Raw genomic sequence first — 20816 nt, 5'->3', positions numbered from 1 at the left:
TCCTCCCCCAATACCACTGGAGCCACAGCCCACTCATTTCCCACTGGAAAATCCCTGATCCAACACACCAACTCACATTTTTAAGGATGATAGAGAAGCATAAAGCGTTTTTCCCCCCTCTCTCCCCCAAAAAAATAATTTCCCAGTGAAATAAGATCAGAAAGAAACCTAAGAAACGTTGATATAATTATTTATAGGGTTAGAAATACGGTGTGGCTTCCATGCCAGCACTGGGCTGCGTTCCAAACAGGCACAAACAGGCAGGAATTGCTGCTCCGTTTGCCATGAGGCTTCACTGAATGCAGCACGAGGCACCTCCCTCGATCCTCAAACCCTTGCTCCTTTTTCTGGCTATAGAAATCTATTGCTTGACTAAGCAATAATATAAAATTAACCCCTGATATTAATAAAGGCAGCAAATACAGAGTTATTCTGAAAGCTAGGAGTGTCCTACAGTTCCCTCTTCCTCAATCCTTTGGGATTTTCCAGGAGGCTCCACAGTAGGGATTGATTTAAAATCTCAATTTGTGAGCAGCACTGCTGGTGGATTTTATTTTATTTTTTTAAATCGGTAGGAACACTCTGGAATTCACTCCATGAGTTTACATTCCAGGAATTGGGGTGTGTGGGTGTCCCCAGGACAGGGGTGGACTCTTCTCCAGCCTCCAAAGCCTTTCTGAAGCAGCGGGAAGAGCCCATTCCTGGCGGCACAAGGGGTTGGAAAAGAGGATTTCAGCCTGTGGGATACTGCTGGGCAGGATCCTGGGCAGGAGAGGAACCTATAGCTTTATTTATATAATAAAATATATTATTTTATAATATACCGTGGCAGGTGGAGGACATGGCAAGCCTTGAGCATCCCGCTCCCCACCACAGGCTGGACCTCTCCAAGAGAGCTCCTGGGAGCATCCCTGTGGGAAGGGGTGATGGAGCTGGCTCCAGGGGCTGGGAAAAGCCTCACCAAGCCCAGCTGCCATTCCCAGGGGAGGAACCAGCCTCTGGTGAAGCAGCACAGGCAGCGACAGGCAGCCTCAGCAACCACAACAAGGCCGAGTGTCCGGCTCCCGGGGCTGCCTCCCCCGGCAGCAGCTCACGGCGAGCTTTTCAAGGGAAAACGCTGCTGGATCTGGAAAGCCTCGCACTTCTTGTACTTCATGGTCAGTCCGTACTGGGGGGTGATGTCCACATGCTCCCCAGGCCGCAGGCTGAAGTGCAGCTGCTGCAGCAGCGTGGTGAGGAAGAGGAAGATCTCCCAGCGGCCGATGGTCTCCCCGAGGCAGCGCCGCTTGCCCAGCCCGAAGGCCAGCACCTTCTCAGCCTCCGTCCGGTTCAGTTCTGTCCCATCGGGGGTCAGGAACCGCTCGGGCTTGAAGGCTGAGGGCTCCTTCCAAAGGGTCCTGGGGCAGAGAGGGGACACTCCTGAGGGGCGCTTTGGTCACGGAACGGTTTGGGGACATCAAATCTTGACCAGTGCCACTCCCTGCCATGGGCGGGGACACCTTGCACCATCCCAGGCTGCTCCAAGCTTTGCCCAGCCTGGCCTTGGGCACTGCCAGGGACCCAGGGGCAGCCACAGCTGCTCTGGGCAGCCCTGCCACGGCCTCCCCACCTTCACAGGGAAGGATTTATTCCCAGTATCCCACCTAACCCTGCCCTCTGGCAGTGGGAAGCCATTCCCCCTTGTGCTGGAGCTCCCTGTCCAGCTCTCTTGGAGCCTCTTTAGGCCCTGGAAGGGGCTCTGAGGTGTCCCCAGGTCCCGGCTCCAGAGCAGAGGGTCCAGCCCTTGGGCATCATGACAGTTTTGACCCCCTGCAATGGGTCAGAGAGCAAAACCTGTCCTTGCAGAGAGGAGCTTTGCAGCACTGTCTCACTCCAGCGTCCCAAACTGCCCTTGGCAAACCCTGCCCTGGTGTAAAACACAACTCCGTGTCAAACTCCATCAGTTCAGCCTGCTGAAACCTCTGTTCCAGGCTTGGGCTGTGTTTGCCCAGGCAGGCACCAGAGATGGATTTAATTCCATCCATTTAATTCCAGCAGCCAGAGAACCTGCAGCTTCAGCACTGGGATCAGCCAGCAGCCCTTCAAACAGGAAAAATGGGAACCAGGGTTGTTTTTTTTCCTTTTTGAATCCTCTCAAATTCCAACTTCCCAACCTGTCCCAGTGCAGCTGCTGGGAGATGCCAGGAGGGATTTAACAGTGATTGTTATCATATAACTGATTATATTATCTGATTATGATTATAGCTGATTATCGGCAATCACAACACAAGCCCACTGAGTTTGACAGAGTCGTCTCGCTGCATTTTCCTCCCTTAAAAAGGGAACCCAGCAATTCCCACTGAGCACATCCAGAGCTGCCAGCTCAGATCACAGGATCTGGCAGCAGGATTGACGCATTCCTGATTATCTAGCAGCCTGCGCTCCCACATAAATTAGGTAATCCCTGGTGCTGGGGAAGAGCTGAAGCGGGTCCCAAGTCAAGCTGGACCAGCTCCATGCCCAGGAGAACCAAGGCTGCACTCAGCATCAAGCCCACACCATTTTTGGTCCAATCTGCCTTTGTGTACGTGATCCAGTCGTTTTTTGGCACGAGGATCTGAATGCCAAGAGAAGCCAGGGCAGCCCAGACGAGCAGGGGGGTTTGGAATACTCACTCATCGTGGTTCACCTGCCACTGGTTGATGAACACGCAGGTGTCCTTGGGGATGTAGTAACCGTTCAGCACTGTCGCTCTTGTCGTGCTGAAGGGAGCACAGGTGGAAAGGGAAGTTAGAGGAGACCCACAGCTCCTGACAAGTCAAAGCCCAACGAGTCCTGCAGAGGTTTCATCTTCAAAGCCCTATTCGTGCCCTTAGGACAGGCTAGGAAATACCCCAGATTGCATTTGGGAGATTTAATAGTCTTGGTTACACTTTCCTCCAGCAGAAAAATTCCAGTTTCACTCAGCAGCTCATTCCAGACAAGTTGTGATGCGGTTCCTCCCAAGGCAGGAAGAAATATGAACCCAGCAAAGATTTGTGAGGTGAAACCACCCTCAAAACAAAGGATTCAACCCCAGAAGGGCAACAAGCTGGGATATTTCCCCCTCACAGGGATCGATTCCCTGCCAAAATGGCACCTCCCTGAAAACTACTCAAAAAAAACCCCCAAATAAGACGTCAGCCACTCCAGCCCGTACCTGTGTGGGATGGTGAAGGGCACGAAGGAGGAATGCCTGAACATCTCCAGGATAAAAGCTTCCGTGTAGGGCAGCGTGCCCCGGTCCGACAGCCGCGGCCGCCTCTCCCGCCCAATGGTCCGGTCTGGGGGAGGTGGAGAGCGAGAAGGGGGTCAGGGCTGAGCAGAGAGGGCTGGCCCCAGAGGAATGTGGTTTGGGGACTCACCGAGCTCTTCCTGGATCTTCCTCTGGATGTCGGGGTACAAGGCACTGTACATGAGGCTCCAGGACAGGGCAGTTGCCACAGTGTCGAAGCCTAGATGGGCAGGGAAAAGGCAGTCAGTTACCACAAGAGGACAGGTGAGTGGGTCTTTCACTGCTCCAGATCTTTGTTCCCCCATCAGCTGCCACCAAAAAGTTCTGGTCACCTCTCAGGAGGGCTCCCAACAGCAGCTGCACACACCCAAACGTGAGCAACGTGTCCGCCCCGCAGCTGCGTGTCTTCACCCAGCCTCCAGCTTTGGGATTCATCCCAAAGACAGAATGGCGCCCTCTGAAATGTTCCCACCTGCCCCAAAGAGGTCATTGACGATGTGGATGATCTTCTCGTTGGAGAGCTGGACGTGGGCATCCTCCCCGACGCTCTTGTCCTGGCAGTGCCCAATCAGCGAGTCCGTGATGTCCCGGATGTGCTCCTGGGGAAGACCTGGCGGCTCAGGGACACCGTGGACACACAGGGATGGGGAGAACGGCCCCAAATACTCGTGGGGAGGGGGGGGAATAACTGCAGCTCAGAGGTGTCCCCCCCACACACAAGAGCATCCAAGCCCTTACCTTATCAAAGCTGCTGTAATGCTCCTGCACAATTTTCTGCACGAAGGCGTTGAAGCGCCTGTTGATGTCCTTGAAGATCTCCATGGTGCGGCTGGGGAGGTACCGGAGCACGGGGATGAAGTCGGCTGGGTGGCCACCCCCGGCAACCTCTCCAAACTCGTTGCCCAGGTTCACCAGGCTGAGCAGCTCCTGGTCCTCGTGCTCGTAGCGCTTGCCGAAGCACATGGCACAGATGACGTTAGCCACCGACACCACCAGGTACTGGTTGAGGTCAAACCTCTTCTCCTCCTCCATCAGCTGCAGGAATTTGGTGACCAGGTACTCGGCCTCCTTGGAGACGTGCTCCTCCAGCAGGCAGCTGCAGGACGACGTGGGGCTGGGGGCGATGGAGAAGCTCTTCAGGGCGCTCTGGGCCAGCTTCCTGCGCGCTTTCCACACCTCCCCGGAGTCGGGGCTGAACGCCAGGCTCTGCCCGTTGGAGATGTAGTGGAAGCTGTAGAGGTCGGGGCGCCCCATGAAGTCCTCTCCTTGCTTGACCAGGGCTTGCCTGATGGTGTCGAGCCCGCCGAGCACCAGCACGGGCCTGGTGCCGATGCGCACCTCCATCACGTCCCCGTAGCGCCGGCTCAGCCGCGTCAGCGCCAGGTGCGTGTCCTTGCGCAGCTCCAGCACGTTCCCCAGGATGGGATAGCCCCGCGGGCCCGGCGGCCTCCGCAGCCCCTCGGCCACGGCCCGCTGCTGCTGCTGCTGCTGCTGCTGCTGCTGCTGCAGCCACTGGAGCAGCAGGAACACCAGGCAGAAGACGGCGGCCACCAGCATCACCTCGCTGGCCGACACCGCGGCGGGGCTCCCCAGCAGCCCCATGGCAGCCTTCAGCATCCCCGCCGGCTCGGAGCGGCCCTGCGCGAGGGAAACGGAGGCACGGCAAGAGCCGCCATCAGCCAGGGGCTCAGCGCTGCGCCTCTTCCTGACGCTGCCACGGGCAGCCCTGGACCAGCTCAGGGGCCGGAGCTGCCCCCGCATGGCTGGGGCTTTCCAGCGGCACGGGCTGCACATCCAAGAAGGCTCCAAACGCGCCCACCCATCCCTTAAGGGGGACCTCAAGCCGTCAGAGCCTCCAGCGACACCCCTTTCCCCGCGGCAGAGCCGGCGTGCAGAGCCCTCAGGAAGAAAGCAAAGACGCGTTAGGAACTGGGGCTGGTCTCTAGGCTGAGACTCTTGGAGCAGCGACAGAGCAGCGCACGACAGGAGCAGAGCTGGGCTTCACTTCTCATCCGCAGCTGCTGCGCTTTAGGAAACTCCTCGCACTAAAAAGCAGCTTTTTCGCTAGCCGGGAGTGGAAGGAATAGGTCCCCCAACTTTCTCTCTAGGTGCCAGGAAAGCAATGGTGCTTTCTTAACCACAGGACCTTTATTTTCTCCTCTAAGTCTTTTCCAGAGCACTTGGCTAGAGGAGAGCTGATCCTAATTCGAGTCACCGAGCAGGTGAAACACAGCAGTGCCAGGCATCGTCCCAAAGATCCACGGCTATCAGAAACAGCTCTGTCTGCAGCGGGGTGGGTGCACCCTGCTCGCATCTCTGTCACAAACCACGGAATCACTGAGTCCCTCAAGCTGGCAGAGACTCCTAAGCATCATCGAGTCCAGCTCCCGGCTCCTCGCAGGATGAAATCCTCCCAAAAGCCCCGAGCAGGGCTGGGAGGAGGTTGGCAGTCAAGTCGCCCCTTCCCTTGGGTTTGGCAGGGTGCCACAAACCCCCCACAGGACACCCCTGGGGGCAAATCCTGGGGGGTTCTGGGGACCTTGCCCTGCAGAGGGTGCAGCCCAGCTGGGACCCCTTTCCCAGCCCTCGGCAGCGGAAAGAGCCGTGAGGGGAACATTACCCCCAGGACCCCCAAAAATCACCTTCCAACAGGTGGGGGGGAAGGATGCTGCTGGGGTCGGAAAGGGAGGACAGCCCACGGCGGGGCTGTCCATCACCCGGGGGTGCCGTGGGGGTGCTGGAAGGCCCGGGGAGCCCATGGCGGTGAGGGCTCTCCGGTACTCACCTCTGCGGGAGCGGCGCGGAGCGGCGGGAGGGGCCCGGGCCCGGGACAGGTGCCCGCTCCCCGCCGCTCCTGCTTTATATGCATCGCCCCGCGCTCTGATTGGCCGGCCCGTCACCCGTCACGTGACCCAAACTCCCCAAGAACTGCCCGGACCCCCCCAGGACCCCCGACCCCCCCCCCCCTTTCTCTGAGGCACTCGTGGGTGCGGGACCCCCGCTCCCCGCGCATCGGGCGGAGCGGAGGCTGCGGGGCGGGCAGGGGAGGGAGAGGGGTCCCGGTAGGTCGCGGTGTGGGGTGCGGGGGTGGGGGGGTATCGGTGCCGCCCGTGGGTTCCAGCCCGGGGCGGGCATCGCGTGCGAAGAGGGCGGGATGTTTGGGCAAACCCGCACCGCCCCGGTCACTCCAGTCACGCTACCGGCAGGATCTTAAAGGCGCCGGTCCCGGGCCCCGCTGCTCCCCAGGACCCCCCCGGGGCTGCCCCGCCTGTCCTGCTCCCACCCAGACCCCGAGGGTTCCGTACACCCACACCCGCAGCCCCGGGACACCCGCGCTGCGCGGAGCCGCGGGGACGGCGGGAGCGTGGGAAAAGCGCCCCGGGGAGGGCGGTACGGGCCGGGAGCGGGGGATTGGGGGGATTTGGGGGGATTGGGGGGTTTAACCCCCGCCAACACGCGGGGATGAGCGCGGACCACCAGCCAGCGCGGAGTTCAAGCGATCGCGCATCCCCGCGGGGACCGTGCCCGTCCCGCCGCCGCTGAGCCCGGCGGGGCAGAGCGGGCGCCACCGGCTGCGTGCGTGGCTCCCCACCTCGCTCTGCGGGACCACCCCACAGTTCCCTAGGGTCCCCGTGGGGACGTGGGTGGCGGGGCAGCCCCGGGGGTCACGGCCCTGGCTGCCCCGACCTGGTTAAAGATTGTCCAGGTTCGCGTGAGAAGCCGCCGTGCCCTCTGTCACCTCTGTCCCCTGGGGACACGGCGACCCGAGGGGCGAGGTGGGGTTGGGACGGGGCAGAGGGTGCAGCCGGAGGGACAGGGGACGCGTCGGGGGGCGATGCTCGGTGTCCGATGGGGGGCTCCGGCAGCCCCTAGCCCCGGTCTCCGTGGGGTGACGGGCCAGGTCCTGCCCTTCAGGGAGGACAAGGGGCGCCAGCCCGCTCCCAAAATCTGCCCCCTCCGCCCGCATCCTTGCTCCCAGCCCAGCTGGCACCAGGTGGGAAATGGGCCAGGGGGTCCCGCCCCGCCGGGGGGTCCCAGAGGTGGCATTAGGGACATCGCGTGCGAAGGGGCTCCGGCCAGACCCGGGAGTCAGTGACCCCGGTCACTCGCAGTCACGCTACGGGTGGGTGGGGGGGGAAATGGTTTTTAAAGGACCAGGGCGGTGGCCTCACGTCCAGGAGCCTGGCCCGGGGTCAAGGCGGCGCCGGAGCAGCTCAGGACCGGCTGCCCCCACGGCTGGCTGGGGAGCTTGTGGGGGGATCTCCTGCGCTGGGGACAATGGTCGGAGTCAACAAGGGTGACCTCTGCCCCAGGGTGCTGCAGCGCCTGCGGGGGGACAGCAGTGACCCCGGGCATTTGTGACCCCTCCACAGGACACGGCCATCCCAGCCTTTTCCAGCCGCCAGGAGAGGGGAGCACAAAGCGGGGAGGTACCGGTGGTGCCCACCTGAAACGTCCCCTCTCAGCGCCAGGCGACACCGAGCGGTGCCCCGTGCCGCAGGGCTGACCACGAATGTCACAAATGTCACAAATGTGCCCCACGGCTGGGGACGCTCGGCACGGTGTCCATAAAGGCCGGCCGGGGATGCCTCGCACGCGTCCCCAGGTCCCTCGGCGAGGGGCGGCGGCCGGGGGTGAGGATGTTTTGAAGGTGTTTTTGGGGTGTGAGACTGCCTGGCACGCAACTCTGTTCTCATCAGGAGGCAGCCTGCCATCGCAGGGCTTGGCAGCCACCGGCGAGCCGGGGAGGGCTGGGAAGGGGTGGAAAAGGGTCCTGCAGAAGCTCTCCGGGACTCTCCTCAGCTTCTCCAGAGCTTTGGGATGTGATGGATGCGGAGTGGATGAGTTCAGGATCAGCGCAAGGTCTGAAACGCTGCTGGGGGGTGTCGGGGGTCACTCAGCTCCCCCCAGCCCCAACCCGACCCCATGCAATGGGGTCCGGATAGATCCATTGGGATCCAGCCAGCCCTGCTCCCCAAAAGCGTTCCCAAGGGTCTTGCCGGGGCTGGAAGGGCTGCGGCATTCCTGGGAATTATCAGCAGGAATATTAGCAGCCGGCGTTTTGTAACTGTTCTTGCCAAACATTAATGAACGGCGTCATGGCTATTAACGAGCCCGATTAGACCAGATGTTGAAAGCCTTTATTAAATATTAGCTCAGCTTTCACCTGGGCCAAATTCCCACCGGAATTTTCAAAGATTGAAGGAAACTTCGGGCTAAACCCCCAAGCTCTGGCTCATTCCTGCTCATCCCAGCTGCGCTTCCAAAACTCCCCAGAATTTTGCCCCGCCCGGAGAAGCAGCCTCGCTAGCTCCAGCATTTCTCTGTCGGGTGCCACCCAGTGTTTTGCGGGGATGAACTGCCCCAGCCTTGCCCCGTGCTGCCCCTTCACCTGTCATATCTGCCGGGGTCACCTCCTCCCCTCTGCCCCGCCACTCCTCCTCCTCCTCCTCGCTGCCTGTTTGCCCCGGAGGAGCCGGGGGAAGCGAGCCAGCCGCCTTCTCACGCAAACCTGGCCAATCGTTAACCGGAGCCTGGCTCTGCCCCTGGCCCGGCCGATCCTGCCGCTCCCGGGACCTGCCGGCTGATTTCCCCAGGGATGGATGGGGAGGGCTGTGGGTGCCTCGCCACAAACGTGTCCCCTCGCTCACAGCCCGCAGCCCCCCAGCACCTCCCGAGTGCCCGTGCCGGTGACAGCCCACTCCGCCTTCTGGAAACGGCCTGGCCAGCCCAGAAAAGTTTTTTGGGAAACGCTAGCACCCACATTCCGTAGGCAAGCGATGCTGCCTTCGTGTCCGACATCGTCCCCATGGCAGGGCTTAGGGACGCCTTCTTCCTCCCCACAGAGGCTCCAGGTCCCTGGCCTGGAGAAGAAGTCACCATTCGTGCCCCAGAGCCTGTTGGAGGGGAGAAAGACTCTTCCTTGGCTTCCCGGGCAGGCTCTGGCCAGGCTCAGCCCAGTCTGTTAATGGGTAGCTATTCCCAAGGGCTTTGCAGCGTCCCGGTCCCATCCCTCGGGACATAAATACCCAGTGAGGGGCGAGCTTGGAGAGCCTTGGACTTCCAGGTGGCACAAGAAGGAGCAGGCAGAGGAGAACGAGGTGACAGGAGAAGTTTGAGGAGGATTCCCCCTGCTCCCGGTGCAGATCTCTGCTGGGAGCCCTGGACAGTAAAAACCAGCCCAAGGACTTGCAGGTAGGAGCCAGCCTGTGCGTTTTGGGGAGGGAGGGTTGAACATGGATATAGGCTGGGAAGGTCAGTTTTGGGTGTCCCTGCTCACGCAGTGAGCTGTGTGCTCTCACAGAGCAGCCCTGTGGCATCTCCGCTCCCCAGAGTGCCCCAGGAGTGTGGCCAGCAGCTCCATCCTCCTGCCTGTAACTCCTGATGGCTTTGGCAGCCCTAGAGCCGCATTTACGGAGGAGCAGCCGTTCCTTTCCTCCCGCTTCCCCGGCATGTGCCGAGCTGCGGTTTTGCACGCCCTGGGCAGGAGCCACGGCTGTGCCAGTGGGGCTTTGGGTTTCCTGCCGCGGGGAAAGGGGTGTCGCTGGAGGCTCTGACGGCTTGAGGTCCCCCTTAAGGGATGGGTGGGCGCGTTTGGAGCCTTCTTGGATGTGCAGCCCGTGCCGCTGGAAAGCCCCAGCCATGCGGGGGCAGCTCCGGCCCCTGAGCTGGTCCAGGGCTGCCCGTGGCAGCGTCAGGAAGAGGCGCAGCGCTGAGCCCCTGGCTGATGGCGGCTCTTGCCGTGCCTCCGTTTCCCTCGCGCAGGGCCGCTCCGAGCCGGCGGGGATGCTGAAGGCTGCCATGGGGCTGCTGGGGAGCCCCGCCGCGGTGTCGGCCAGCGAGGTGATGCTGGTGGCCGCCGTCTTCTGCCTGGTGTTCCTGCTGCTCCAGTGGCTGCAGCAGCAGCAGCAGCAGCAGCAGCAGCAGGCCGTGGCCGAGGGGCTGCGGAGGCCGCCGGGCCCGCGGGGCTATCCCATCCTGGGGAACGTGCTGGAGCTGCGCAAGGACACGCACCTGGCGCTGACGCGGCTGAGCCGGCGCTACGGGGACGTGATGGAGGTGCGCATCGGCACCAGGCCCGTGCTGGTGCTCGGCGGGCTCGACACCATCAGGCAAGCCCTGGTCAAGCAAGGAGAGGACTTCATGGGGCGCCCCGACCTCTACAGCTTCCGCTTTGTCACGGACGGGCAGAGCCTGACGTTCAGCCCCGACTCCGGGGAGGTGTGGAAAGCGCGCAGGAAGCTGGCCCAGAGCGCCCTGAAGAGCTTCTCCATCGCCCCCAGCCCCACGTCGTCCTGCAGCTGCCTGCTGGAGGAGCACGTCTCCAAGGAGGCCGAGTACCTGGTCACCAAATTCCTGCAGCTGATGGAGGAGGAGAAGAGGTTTGAGCCCTACCGGTACCTGGTGGTGTCGGTGACCAACGTCATCTGTGCCATGTGCTTCGGCAAGCGCTACGAGCACGAGGACCAGGAGCTGCTCAGCCTGGTGAATTCTACCGAGAAGTTCACCAATGTGGCTGCTGCCGGCAACCCAGCCGACTTCATCCCCGTGCTCCGGTACCTCCCCAGCCGCAGCATGAAAATGTTTCTAGATTTCAACAGGTACTTACTCAGCTTTCTGCAGAAGAGGGTCAAGGAGCACTATGAGACCTACGATGAGGTAAGAGCTTGCAGGACGCTCAGCTGCTCTCCTCCCCGCTCTATCAGCACGGTGCTTTTGTTCTGGCAGCCAAGCAGCAATGGCCATTGTCCCACCCCAGTCCTCCTTCTCACAGATTCCTAGAATCTCATGGAATCATGGAATATCCTCAGTTGGCTCTCGCATGGATCATCCAGTCCCACTCCTGGCCCTGCACACACCCCCCAGAGATCCCACCCTGTGCCCTCAGAGTGTTCTCCAAACTCCCCTGGAGCTCTGGCAACTTTGGGGCTGTGCCTGTTCCCTGGGGAGCCTGGTCAGAGCCCCACCACCCTCTGGGGGAGGAACCTTTTCCTGATGTCCCACCTGAACCTGCCCTTCATGAGCCTCTCAACATCTCCTCGATTCCCTGTGAGATGTGACCAGTCTGGTGGCTGAACATCTGCTCTGTGCCTGGGTTCCTGGGAGAGCCCTCTCCTTGTTTCCATCGGGACCACAGGAGCTGAGGGGTGATGCTCCCCAGAGCTGGCGTGACCCCGGGCTCCCCCAGGAGCACCCAGCCCTCTGCCAGCCCTGCTCCATGACCTTGTCTCCTCCTCACCTCAGAACAACATCCGGGACATCACGGACTCCCTCATCGAGCAGTGCCTGGACAGAAAACTGGCAGCAAGCACAGCCACGCAGGTCCCCAAGGAGAAGATCGTCAACCTCGTCAACGACCTCTTTGGAGCGGGTATCCTCTCCCACCTTCCCTCAGCTGTGGCAGACGCTCTCAGATTTTCTCCAGCTCCTGCTGTCTCACCCTTGTCCAACACCAGCTGGTTTGGGTCTAAGCACTCGCTCTCCTGCTCGCTGGACCTTCCAGGGATACCTCTAGAGACCGGGCTGGGATATCAGCTCTGGAAAAGTGAAGGGCAGGGGTTAGAGCTCAGCAGAGCCTCACAAGCCGGGGTGGTTTTTCCTGGCTCTGGGAGATGTCTGTGGGCTGACTCATCTTTCTGTAGAAATTCCCCCAATTCCCAAGAAGTTGTACAAACCTGACACAAGCCAGGAGCGGGACAGGTTGGGAAAGCAGGTTATTTTAGCAAAGTTTTTTTATGGCAGAAGAAAGCCCCAAGCCTTGCTCGTGTCCAGGATGTCCCCTGCCTCCTCAGGCAGCCCAGAGCATGATGGTCAGCCAGCAGGCCAGGGTGGGTGTCATGCTGAGCTCACCCACACACCCTGTCCTCTCTGCCCAGGCTTCGACACCGTGACCACAGCCCTGTCCTGGAGCCTCATGTACCTTGTGACGTACCCCGACATCCAGAGGAAGATCCAGGAAGAGCTCGGTGAGTCCCCAAACCACATTCCTCTGGGGCCAGCCCTCTCTGCTCAGCCCTGACCCCCTTCTCGCTCTCCACCTCCCCCAGACCGGACCATTGGGCGGGAGAGGCGGCCGCGGCTGTCGGACCGGGGCACGCTGCCCTACACGGAAGCTTTTATCCTGGAGATGTTCAGGCATTCCTCCTTCCTGCCCTTCACCATCCCACACAGGTACGGGAGGGCTGGCAGAGCTGCTCTGGGGATGAGGCGGCCTTGAGGCACCATCTTACGGTTCGTGGAGGACACAACTGCCCCCACAGAACCGACACAGCCTTCAGGAGCAGCCTGGCAGTCCCCTGAGGATGCAGAAAAACCTTTGGGCTTGCCCAACTCTCCATCTTTTCTCTCCCCAGCACCACCAAGGACACGGTGTTGAACGGCTACTACATCCCAAAGGGTCGCTGCGTGTTCGTCAACCAGTGGCAAACGAACCATGATGAGTAAGTGTCTTGTGAGGCACAAACCCTCCTGTGGTGACAAACAGGTCCCCTCCTGTGGTGGCAAACAGGTCCCCTCCTGTAGTGACAAACAGGTCCCCTCCTGTGGTGACAAACAGGTCCCCTCCTGTAGTGCAAAACCATCAAGGATGTTCCTCCTGACAGTTCCCACCTTCCAATGTCCCACTGACACCCATGACCAGGAGAAAGCATCTCGACATCTCTGATGTTCTCCCTTCCAGGAAGCTTTGGAAGGACCCAGAAACCTTCAGGCCCGAGCGTTTCCTCAGTGCTGATGGGACCAAATTGAACAAGGAGGAGGCGGAGCAGGTGTTGGTGTTTGGCCTGGGGAAGAGGAGGTGCATCGGAGAGAACATTGCCCGGTGGCAGGTGTTCCTCTTCCTGGCCACGCTGCTCCAGCAGCTGGAGTTCAGCGTCTGCAAGGGCAGCAGGGTGGACATGACCCCTCTCTACGGACTGTCCCTGAAGCACAAGAGGTGTGAGCACTTCCAGGTCAGGCAGCGCTTCCCCGTGAAGGACAGGAGCTGAGCGGCGACACCTCCAGAGTGTCCTTGCAGCAGGGCTGGCTCTGGAAGAACTCTGTGGGGTGATGGGATAAACTGAAACCATTTGGGCTCTTGTTTTATCTGCTTTGTTCTGTAGCAATCGTTGCCTGCTTTGTTTCCTGGTGTTTCTAGTGTTGGGTATTCCATTAAAAGCTGTCTATTCCACCACATCCAGTCTTGGGCTGTATCCTTTCGGAATCGCTCTCTGATAGATGCAGGACAGCCAAGCCAGGCCGTAACCCCACAGCCCTCATCATGATCTCCAAATTACAGAATTGTTTAGGTTGGAAAAGGCTTTAATATCACCAAGGCCACCACTAACCCTCATCCCATCACTAACTCCACCAATGACCACTTTTATGGTGGAGAAATTTCCCCATAATCCAAACTTCCCCTGGTGCAACTTGAGCCTTCACCCACCTCCTTCACCATGGTCACTGGTGGCCCTGAAGGACACGAGGAAGGACACAGGGAAGGACACAGGGAAGGACACGAGGAAGGACACAGGGAAGGACACAGGGAAGGACACGAGGAAGGACACAGGGAAGGACACCTCCAGCCCTGGCTGCTGAGAAAGCCGAGCTGCTGCTGTTCTGGGCTGGAACAAAGGTGTTTTCACAGCAGGAAGAGAATGAGAACCAGGAATTGCTCCAGCTCAAATCCAAGAGTTTACATTGGCTGCCAGTCAGCCCATGCCAGCAGAGCCAGATGCCTCCTTTTCCCCAGCTCGCACGCAAAGCCGCCCCAGCCAACGCCACCGCCTGGCAGCGGTGACACGGGGACAAGCACAACCCCCGCTGAGGTACGCTCTGCTCCTGCACCCGTTCCCAGGGGAGAATTCTGCCCCCAAAGCCCCAGACCCCGAGCAGTGGGGCTCCAGCCAGAGCTCCTGCCATGTCCAAATGCCAATCACTCATCAGGCGTTGCACAAAAGCTTCCCAGAAGAGGCACAGATGAAAGCGTGGTGGGGAAGAGAACGGGGAAGCCGATTGCCCAAGACTTCGGGGAGATCCTGGCTTGCCCAGACCCGCTGAACCAGCCTGGGGGAAAAGGAGTGACTCTGTGTGTCCAGGCTCAGTCGCCACTTTGTGGTGGAGCACCGAGGTGACGCAGCCTCAGAGAGCCACCCGAATTCTTTGAGCCAGCACGAGCAGCTGTCGGTGTCACACCAGCTTTGTCCTTCCTGCCTAATGCCATAACCCAAATGTTGTAGGAGAAGCGCCGGAAGGGAAGGTCCAGACCTGCTGCAGGCTACCAGAGGGAAAAGTGGAAGGATGCTTTAGGGCAGCCCACGAGGCTCACCAGCCGAATAACAGCTCCATCAACTACGGCACGGACCAGAGCACCAGAGACCCAAAGCCACGTCCCACAAGGGACATCCCAAAGCCAGCATTCCCCTGCTGCAGGGGGAGGTGGGACCATCCACTGGAGGTTCATCTCGGTGAACGTGGTGACTCACAAGAGCAGCGGGACTGCCCGGGACTCATCGGTGCCGCGCTGTCCCCGTGGGGCAGACCTGGCCCCACAAGTGACGCCGTGGGTCCACAGGCCCCGTTTGCTGCAGCCATTGCGTGACTCCCGTGCCCCAAAGGCCGCCTGGATGTGCTGATAAGGCTGCAATAAGCAGGAGCAGATACAAAGGACAGCGGGAATGTTTTTCCCCCTCTTTGCATGATGAGAGTTTTATTGCTCCGGGGCAGATACACAGCTGAATGTTGATATCAGCGGTGTGGAACAGCCCCTGGCTGGTGGAAGGGCTCCCCAAGATCCATTCATGGAGGACTGAAGAGGTCACCCCTGTGTCAGGATGGAGCAGGGGAAGGGAAGAGGCTGGAGGGGAGAGGAATGAGCAGGCAAGTTATCCTTCCCTTCTCTTCATGGGGCTGGAGGCAAAGCAGCCTCTGTACCACTCCCTACCTACACTGAGCACCTCACCCTCTCTTGGTGCTGCTGGAACCATGCCCCAGAGCTGTGGAAGACCTTTCCAGGCATTCTGCAAAGGCAGGAAGGACCCCTGAGACCGTGGTCTGAAATCCCTGCGTGCTCGCCGCTCCTTGGACATCCCGCCCAACAGCCCAGGTGCCAGGTGAGGCCCCAGTTTTCCTGCTGGGGTCCATAAAATCATAGAATTGGATCTCCTGATCTGGTGCTGGGGTGAGAGATGGAGGATATCTGTGATGCCTCACTCTGACGCCCAAGAAAGCACTGCATTTCACATAGCACCGTGGAGACAGCTGTGAGAGTTAAGTAGAGAAACTGAAAATATAAGTGTGTAAACCAGAGAGTTTTCTTGAGTCACTGGGTGAGAAAGTTAAAGTTTAAGGTTTAAACTGGTTTAAGGACAGAAGACAAGATGGAGGATTTAGGGTGTTGTCTCTTGTCCTTCTTCATCATCTTCTTCTGTGGGTTTTTGGGTAATAATAAGTGATTGGGTAGAGAATGCCGCAGTGCAGCACACAGGTGTTGGGTCATTGGGTCACTAAGAAAAATAATTAACTTTGCATTTGTTAATTGGGTAAACAGACATATAAAAGACCTTGATAAAGTTCCTTGTTAGCCATTTTGCACCTTTCTATCTTAGTGCACGTAGCTCCTTGTAGCCTGTATCCACGTAATGTAGATAAAAGTATAAACAACCAAATCTGAACAAGAGAAAACTGCCTCCCTCTCATCAATCTTCAGTACAAGGGGAGAAAAAAACAAACCACGAGTGCCCAATCAGGACAATCTGGAAGACACCCCGAGGATCATCAGTGCAGCTCCTGGTGCTGCAGAGACCCCCCAGCAATCACACCCTGTGCCTGAGAGAGCATTGTCCAAACACCCCTGGAGCTGTGTGCCCACCCCTGATCAGTGCCCCACCACCCTCTGGCTGAGGAGCCTTTTCCAGGTATCCAGCCTGAACCTGCCCTGTCCATCATCATCATCACTGCCACGAAAGCGACTCACACTGGGTGAGAGGCTCCAGCTCCCCTATCTTTGCCTGCCTCTAATGACCTTCCTCAATTAAGTCCTGCAATTACTCCCCGGGCAGTCTGCGAGCGCCACGGTTTCAGTACTGGAATCGGGGCGGTGATAAGCCGGGGAAGCTTTGATCACTCTGTGGAAAATTGCTTTTATGGCTGGTTTTAAAATGAGTCATGAGTCCAGTGATGGCAGCCGGGCTCCAGCTCCCCTTCCAAATGCTCCCAGCACCCTCATTGATGCAGGGACAGCTCTGGGCAGAACTTCTCCCTCTGCCTGGGACACCTGCCCCGTGCCAGCACTCGGGCTGGGGGCATCTCCTGGCTGGGAAACGCAGCCCCCAGCCCCAAAATGCACCAGAACAACCTTTTGGGGCTCTCCTTGGGGGAAAAGAGGAGTTGCTCTAACACTGAATGACCCTCCTGATTAAAAGTGAACCTTGCACTTCCAGTCTCTGTTCTTCAGCTGGTTGGGATAAGTTACCAGGAGTCATCTCCCCATGGGGATTAATGCTTCTGTGTCTCAGTTTTGCTAATATATATTCTATATTCTATATTCTATATTCTATGTTATATATTCTATATTCTATGTTCTATATTCTATATTCTATATTCTATATTATATCTTATATCTTATATCTTATATACTATATACTATATACTATATATTATATATTATATATTATATATTATATAATCTATATTCTATATTCTATATTCTATATCATATATTATGTATTATGTATTATATATTATATATTATATATTATATATTATATATTATATATTATATATTATATATTATATATTATATATTATATATTATATATTATATATTATATATTATATATATTATATCCTCTTGCTATATATATTATTATATATAATATATAACATAATATATATAATAAAAATATATAATACTATTAAATAATATATTATTATATACTTATAATATACTATTTTATATTATATTATATACTATTATATAATATATCATAAAATATAATAAGATTATACAATATACAATATTATAAAAATATAGTACATAATATATATTGTATATTTTAGAAAATGTTTTCTATTTATGTATATTATATTTCTATAAAATATTTTTATGTTTTTATTAATATATTAATATTATATCTAATAAATATTATTTCCCCAGCACAGGTGACAGAAGAAAGCCCCCCAACACCATCTTTCTCTTTGCATTTCCACAGGGGCACATTTGGGCTCTGAACTCCACACAGAGGTTCCTGCCTTTTTTTGGAGGGGGAAAAAAATCTCATCTCAGCCTCGATGAGCAGCTCGTGGGCTGTCAGTGCTGTGCTGGGTGATATTTAAGTGAAATTTATGTGAAATTGAAGAAAAAAAGAGAAACAGGTAAGGAATTTCAGACTGTTGGAGGCTGGTGAGAGTTTTTATTCCTGGCCAATAATTGGGCATTTTTGAGAATTGACAGTAGTTTTGACCATTGAAAAGTGAGATCAAGCTGTGAACAGCATCCTTTAGAACCTGAACCCGGGAATTTCTCTTTGGTTTCTGGCTTTTGAAGGGGTACCAGAGCTCCGCTTCAGCCTCCTCCTGCCCTGGGCTGCCGGAGCTGGTGGATGAGGTTCCTGCTGGCTCTCCGCTCCATCCAGGCTGAACCTGTGGGTGGGTCAGAGCTGGATCCGAAGCCTGAGAATGAGAACCAGGAATTGCTCCAGCTCAAATCCAAGAGTTTACATTGGCTGCCAGGAGCTGGGCACTTCAAACCTGCTACACCCGGTCCAGCGCTGCTCCCAAATCTGCGGGAACCCTTTTTCCTCCTCCCACCCTCCCCTCCCTCCTCCCGCTGGGGTTCGGGCTGATGGATCACCCCGTGCGAGGTACCTGTGGGTCAGAGGGCAGGAAAGAGGGCAAGGATGGAGTTTGTCCCCAGGCTGACACACGGAGACAGCTCCTCCCTGCTCAGGAGAAGCTCCAGGCTCCCAAGAATTTCCTCAAACCTGTGCCCCCCACCCTGGCAGCAATCCAGAAACAGAGAAACATTTCTTTGTTTGTCCTACTCTCCAAAAAGGCATTAATCTTATCACTGACAGAAAGGCTTCCAAATATCCCTGAGTAAACCAAGATCTATAAAAAAATCATGTAAAAAGTAGTATAATGTTTAGTACATCACTGAAGTAAAAAAATTACAGATTTTAGAATGTTTAATACATAAAGATGGGGAAAAAAAGAGTGCAGTTCTTAACTCTGCTTCTTCCTCCTTCTCCATGATTCTGCAGTTTTTAGGAGTGATTCATTGAAAGTTAGTCAAAGTTTTAATTAGGTAAGTGATATAGAAAACTTACTTGTTAATATACAAAAACAATTCACGTGTTTATTGTAAATTAAATAAAAATAGATATAAAGATGAAACAGCCGCGTGGTTTGGGGTCGTTTTGTGCCTTCAAGTGAGCCAGGTTATGGTGAGTTAAACTTGTGCAGAAAGTCTGGAAAGACCAGACTTGTTTTTGATAACATCCTAATAAACACAAGAAACAAAATCCTAACGAGCTTTAAAGTTTTCCTCCTGACCCGGAGATAAACGGAGCTCCCCGTGAAGGAGAATCCCGAAATTCTCGGCTCAGAAGAGACCCAGAAATCCGTTTCGAGAAGTGCAGCATCAAACAGCGAAAACATTTCAGGTGGTGCCCAGTGTGAGGATGGTGGGCTCAGAGATGGGGGCAGCGGTGGCCACCGGGTCCCGAGAGCAGCGGTGGCCACCGGGTCCCGAGAGCAGCGGTGGCCACCGGGTCCCGAGAGCAGCGGTGGCCACCGGGTCCCGAGAGCAGCGGCAGTGCGAGCCAAACCCTGCGGGGATGCTCCTCAAACTCTGCCTTGGCTGCAGGGTGTGCGCTGGAGAGCCGCGATGCGCTCAGGGCTGGCTGTCCCCTGCATGTCCCCAAGGCTGGCGCTGGTGGCTGGTGGGTCACACAGAGGGACAGAGCTCTCTTGCCCCCCCATAACAAGAGGTCCCGGTTGTCTGCGCCACTGTCGCACCCCTAAAATCATCTCCTTGAGCCCCAGCGGGGTGGGCAGGGCAGGGCTGGCGCTGCCAGGGTGGGGGACACGGGCTCTGGGGGGTGAAAATCCACTGCTCCCCTTCAATTCAGAACACCCTGGGCTGTCCTGGAGAGCCCTGATGAGGCTCTTCTCCACCCCCGAGCGGGGTTTGGGGCTGCCATGGGGGGAGAGGCTCCCCGAGGAGCGGAACCGGGATGGAGGGAGCGGGATCCTGACTCACCGAGGCTCTGCTGTCCCCTCCCGCTGGCCGTGAACGCCCTCCGGTGGCACCGGTGACACGGCTCCGCCGCAGCCCGTGGCCCCGAGGAGCTCCGGGTTTCACGTTTCTCGTGGGGAGGAATACATTTGGGGAGGGGGAGCTGTGGCAGACGGACCCCCCTGCAGAGCATCCCGCATCCCCCAGAGGCCCCGGCAGCCTCAGAGCCGGCCAAACCCGGCTCCCTTCGGGGCTTTTCCAGCTGGAAGGTGAATTCTCCAGGCTGGGATGAGCTGGGAGAGCTGCCACGCTGCCTTTCCTCTGCTGTTGGCAGCCACAGCCCTTAGCTGTGCCGTACATCCCAGGCAGGAACGCTTCCCTTTCCCTGCCCACCCTTCTCAGGATCCCCCTGGGGCTCCGAGCCCCACCGGGAATAACCCGGCCAGCCAGCCCGGGATGCAGAGAAGCGTCGGGGAGACAGGGCAGGAGATTTTCCATCCTTTACTCCGCCGCGATTTCACCCTCAGCTCCTCCTCCGCTGCATTTTTTATTTATTTTCCTTTCCCTGCCGATTCCAGCCGGCTGAAGGGCCCCCTCTCCTGGTGCAAGGCGGGGAGATGTCCCTCCCTGCCTGGCTGGCCTCGAATCCATCCTTCCCTTCCAGCCAGGGCATCATTCACCCTCCAAGCAAGACCCTTCCAGGGAACAATTCCAGCCGGGACATGGCAGCAGCAGTGCCTGGAGGATCCCCCTCCGTGTGTCCCCTCCGCCAAACCCCCGCACGGTCCCTCCAGCCACTCTCAGGATGCTGGCGCTCTCGAGGCTTCAGCGGGGAGAAGAAACCCCCAGGGCAGAGCATTTCCCTGCTCCCGGGTCAGATGGACCGGGAACACCCGGCACTGGGCACCATTCCCCCCCAAAGCTGCGGTCCTGACTGGTTTTTTCCTCTCCAGCCTCCTGCTGCTGCCCAGCCCCGGCGAGGGGAGCTCCGTGCTGAGGATATTGGTGAATATTTGTGGATATTTGTGGAATTCTGGTCACCCCAAAAACGCCGTGAGCGTGCGGGGCAGCTCGGGGCGCGCTCAGGGCCGGCTCCGTGCGAGGTTTGGTGGCCGCGGGTGAGTTTTGGTGCATGAGCCGCTTTCAGTTCCTCGCCAAAAGGAGCCTGGGTGAGCCCCTTCCCCAGCTCCCCGAGGCCAAAGGGACATTCCAAGGCTCACGCGGGGAACCCGAGGCTGCAAAAGGGGTGCCTGACCCCAGTAACGCGTCCCTGGATCTTCCCTGAGCGCTGTTGGAGCAAGGATGCGCTTCCCAAAAAATGAACTGGGCTTTGCATCCCACTCCCGT

The 20816-nt window shown here is 57.3% G+C and overlaps 2 protein-coding genes across 2 annotated transcripts; one reads left to right on the top strand and one right to left on the bottom strand.

The window, feature by feature from the left end:
* Positions 1–134: 134 nt before the first annotated feature.
* Positions 135–6122, bottom strand: LOC111933906 (cytochrome P450 1A4-like). The gene is made up of 7 exons (XM_086849435.1): positions 6039–6122; positions 3992–4891; positions 3726–3852; positions 3384–3473; positions 3179–3302; positions 2655–2741; positions 135–1397 (listed from the first exon to the last, which is right to left on the bottom strand). The coding sequence occupies exons 1-7, from the start codon at positions 6120–6122 to the stop codon at positions 1091–1093; spliced, it is 1719 nt and encodes a 572-aa protein (XP_086705561.1). The 3' UTR covers positions 135–1090.
* Positions 6123–7103: 981 nt separating this feature from the next.
* On the top strand, positions 7104–13426 carry LOC111934277 (cytochrome P450 1A5-like). The gene is made up of 7 exons (XM_086849438.1): positions 7104–9448; positions 10019–10912; positions 11498–11624; positions 12130–12219; positions 12301–12424; positions 12607–12693; positions 12933–13426. The coding sequence occupies exons 2-7, from the start codon at positions 10040–10042 to the stop codon at positions 13237–13239; spliced, it is 1608 nt and encodes a 535-aa protein (XP_086705564.1). The 5' UTR covers positions 7104–9448; positions 10019–10039; the 3' UTR covers positions 13240–13426.
* The last annotated feature ends 7390 nt before the right edge of the window (positions 13427–20816 follow it).

This window comes from Cyanistes caeruleus, chromosome 13, assembly GCF_971803275.1.
Source record: "Cyanistes caeruleus chromosome 13, bCyaCae1.hap1.1, whole genome shotgun sequence".
Classification (NCBI taxonomy): domain Eukaryota; kingdom Metazoa; phylum Chordata; class Aves; order Passeriformes; family Paridae; genus Cyanistes; species Cyanistes caeruleus.
The sequence above is the reverse complement of the archived record's forward strand: the minus strand, read 5'-3'. Positions and strand labels throughout refer to the sequence as shown.

Coding starts and splice junctions, on each gene's coding strand:
- LOC111934277 (XM_086849438.1), top strand. CDS start 10,040: ATGCTGAAGGCTGCCATGGGGCTGCTGGGGAGCCCCGCCGCGGTGTCG. Junction 11,625..12,129: donor CAACGACCTCTTTGGAGCGG/GTATCCTCTCCC, acceptor CTCTCTGCCCAG/GCTTCGACACCGTGACCACA. Junction 12,220..12,300: donor GAAGATCCAGGAAGAGCTCG/GTGAGTCCCCAA, acceptor CACCTCCCCCAG/ACCGGACCATTGGGCGGGAG.
- LOC111933906 (XM_086849435.1), bottom strand. CDS start 6,122: ATGCATATAAAGCAGGAGCGGCGGGGAGCGGGCACCTGTCCCGGGCCC. Junction 3,853..3,991: donor ATTACAGCAGCTTTGATAAG/GTAAGGGCTTGG, acceptor GGTCTTCCCCAG/GAGCACATCCGGGACATCAC. Junction 1,398..2,654: donor TGGCAGGTGAACCACGATGA/GTGAGTATTCCA, acceptor TCTCTGCCCCAG/GACCCTTTGGAAGGAGCCCT.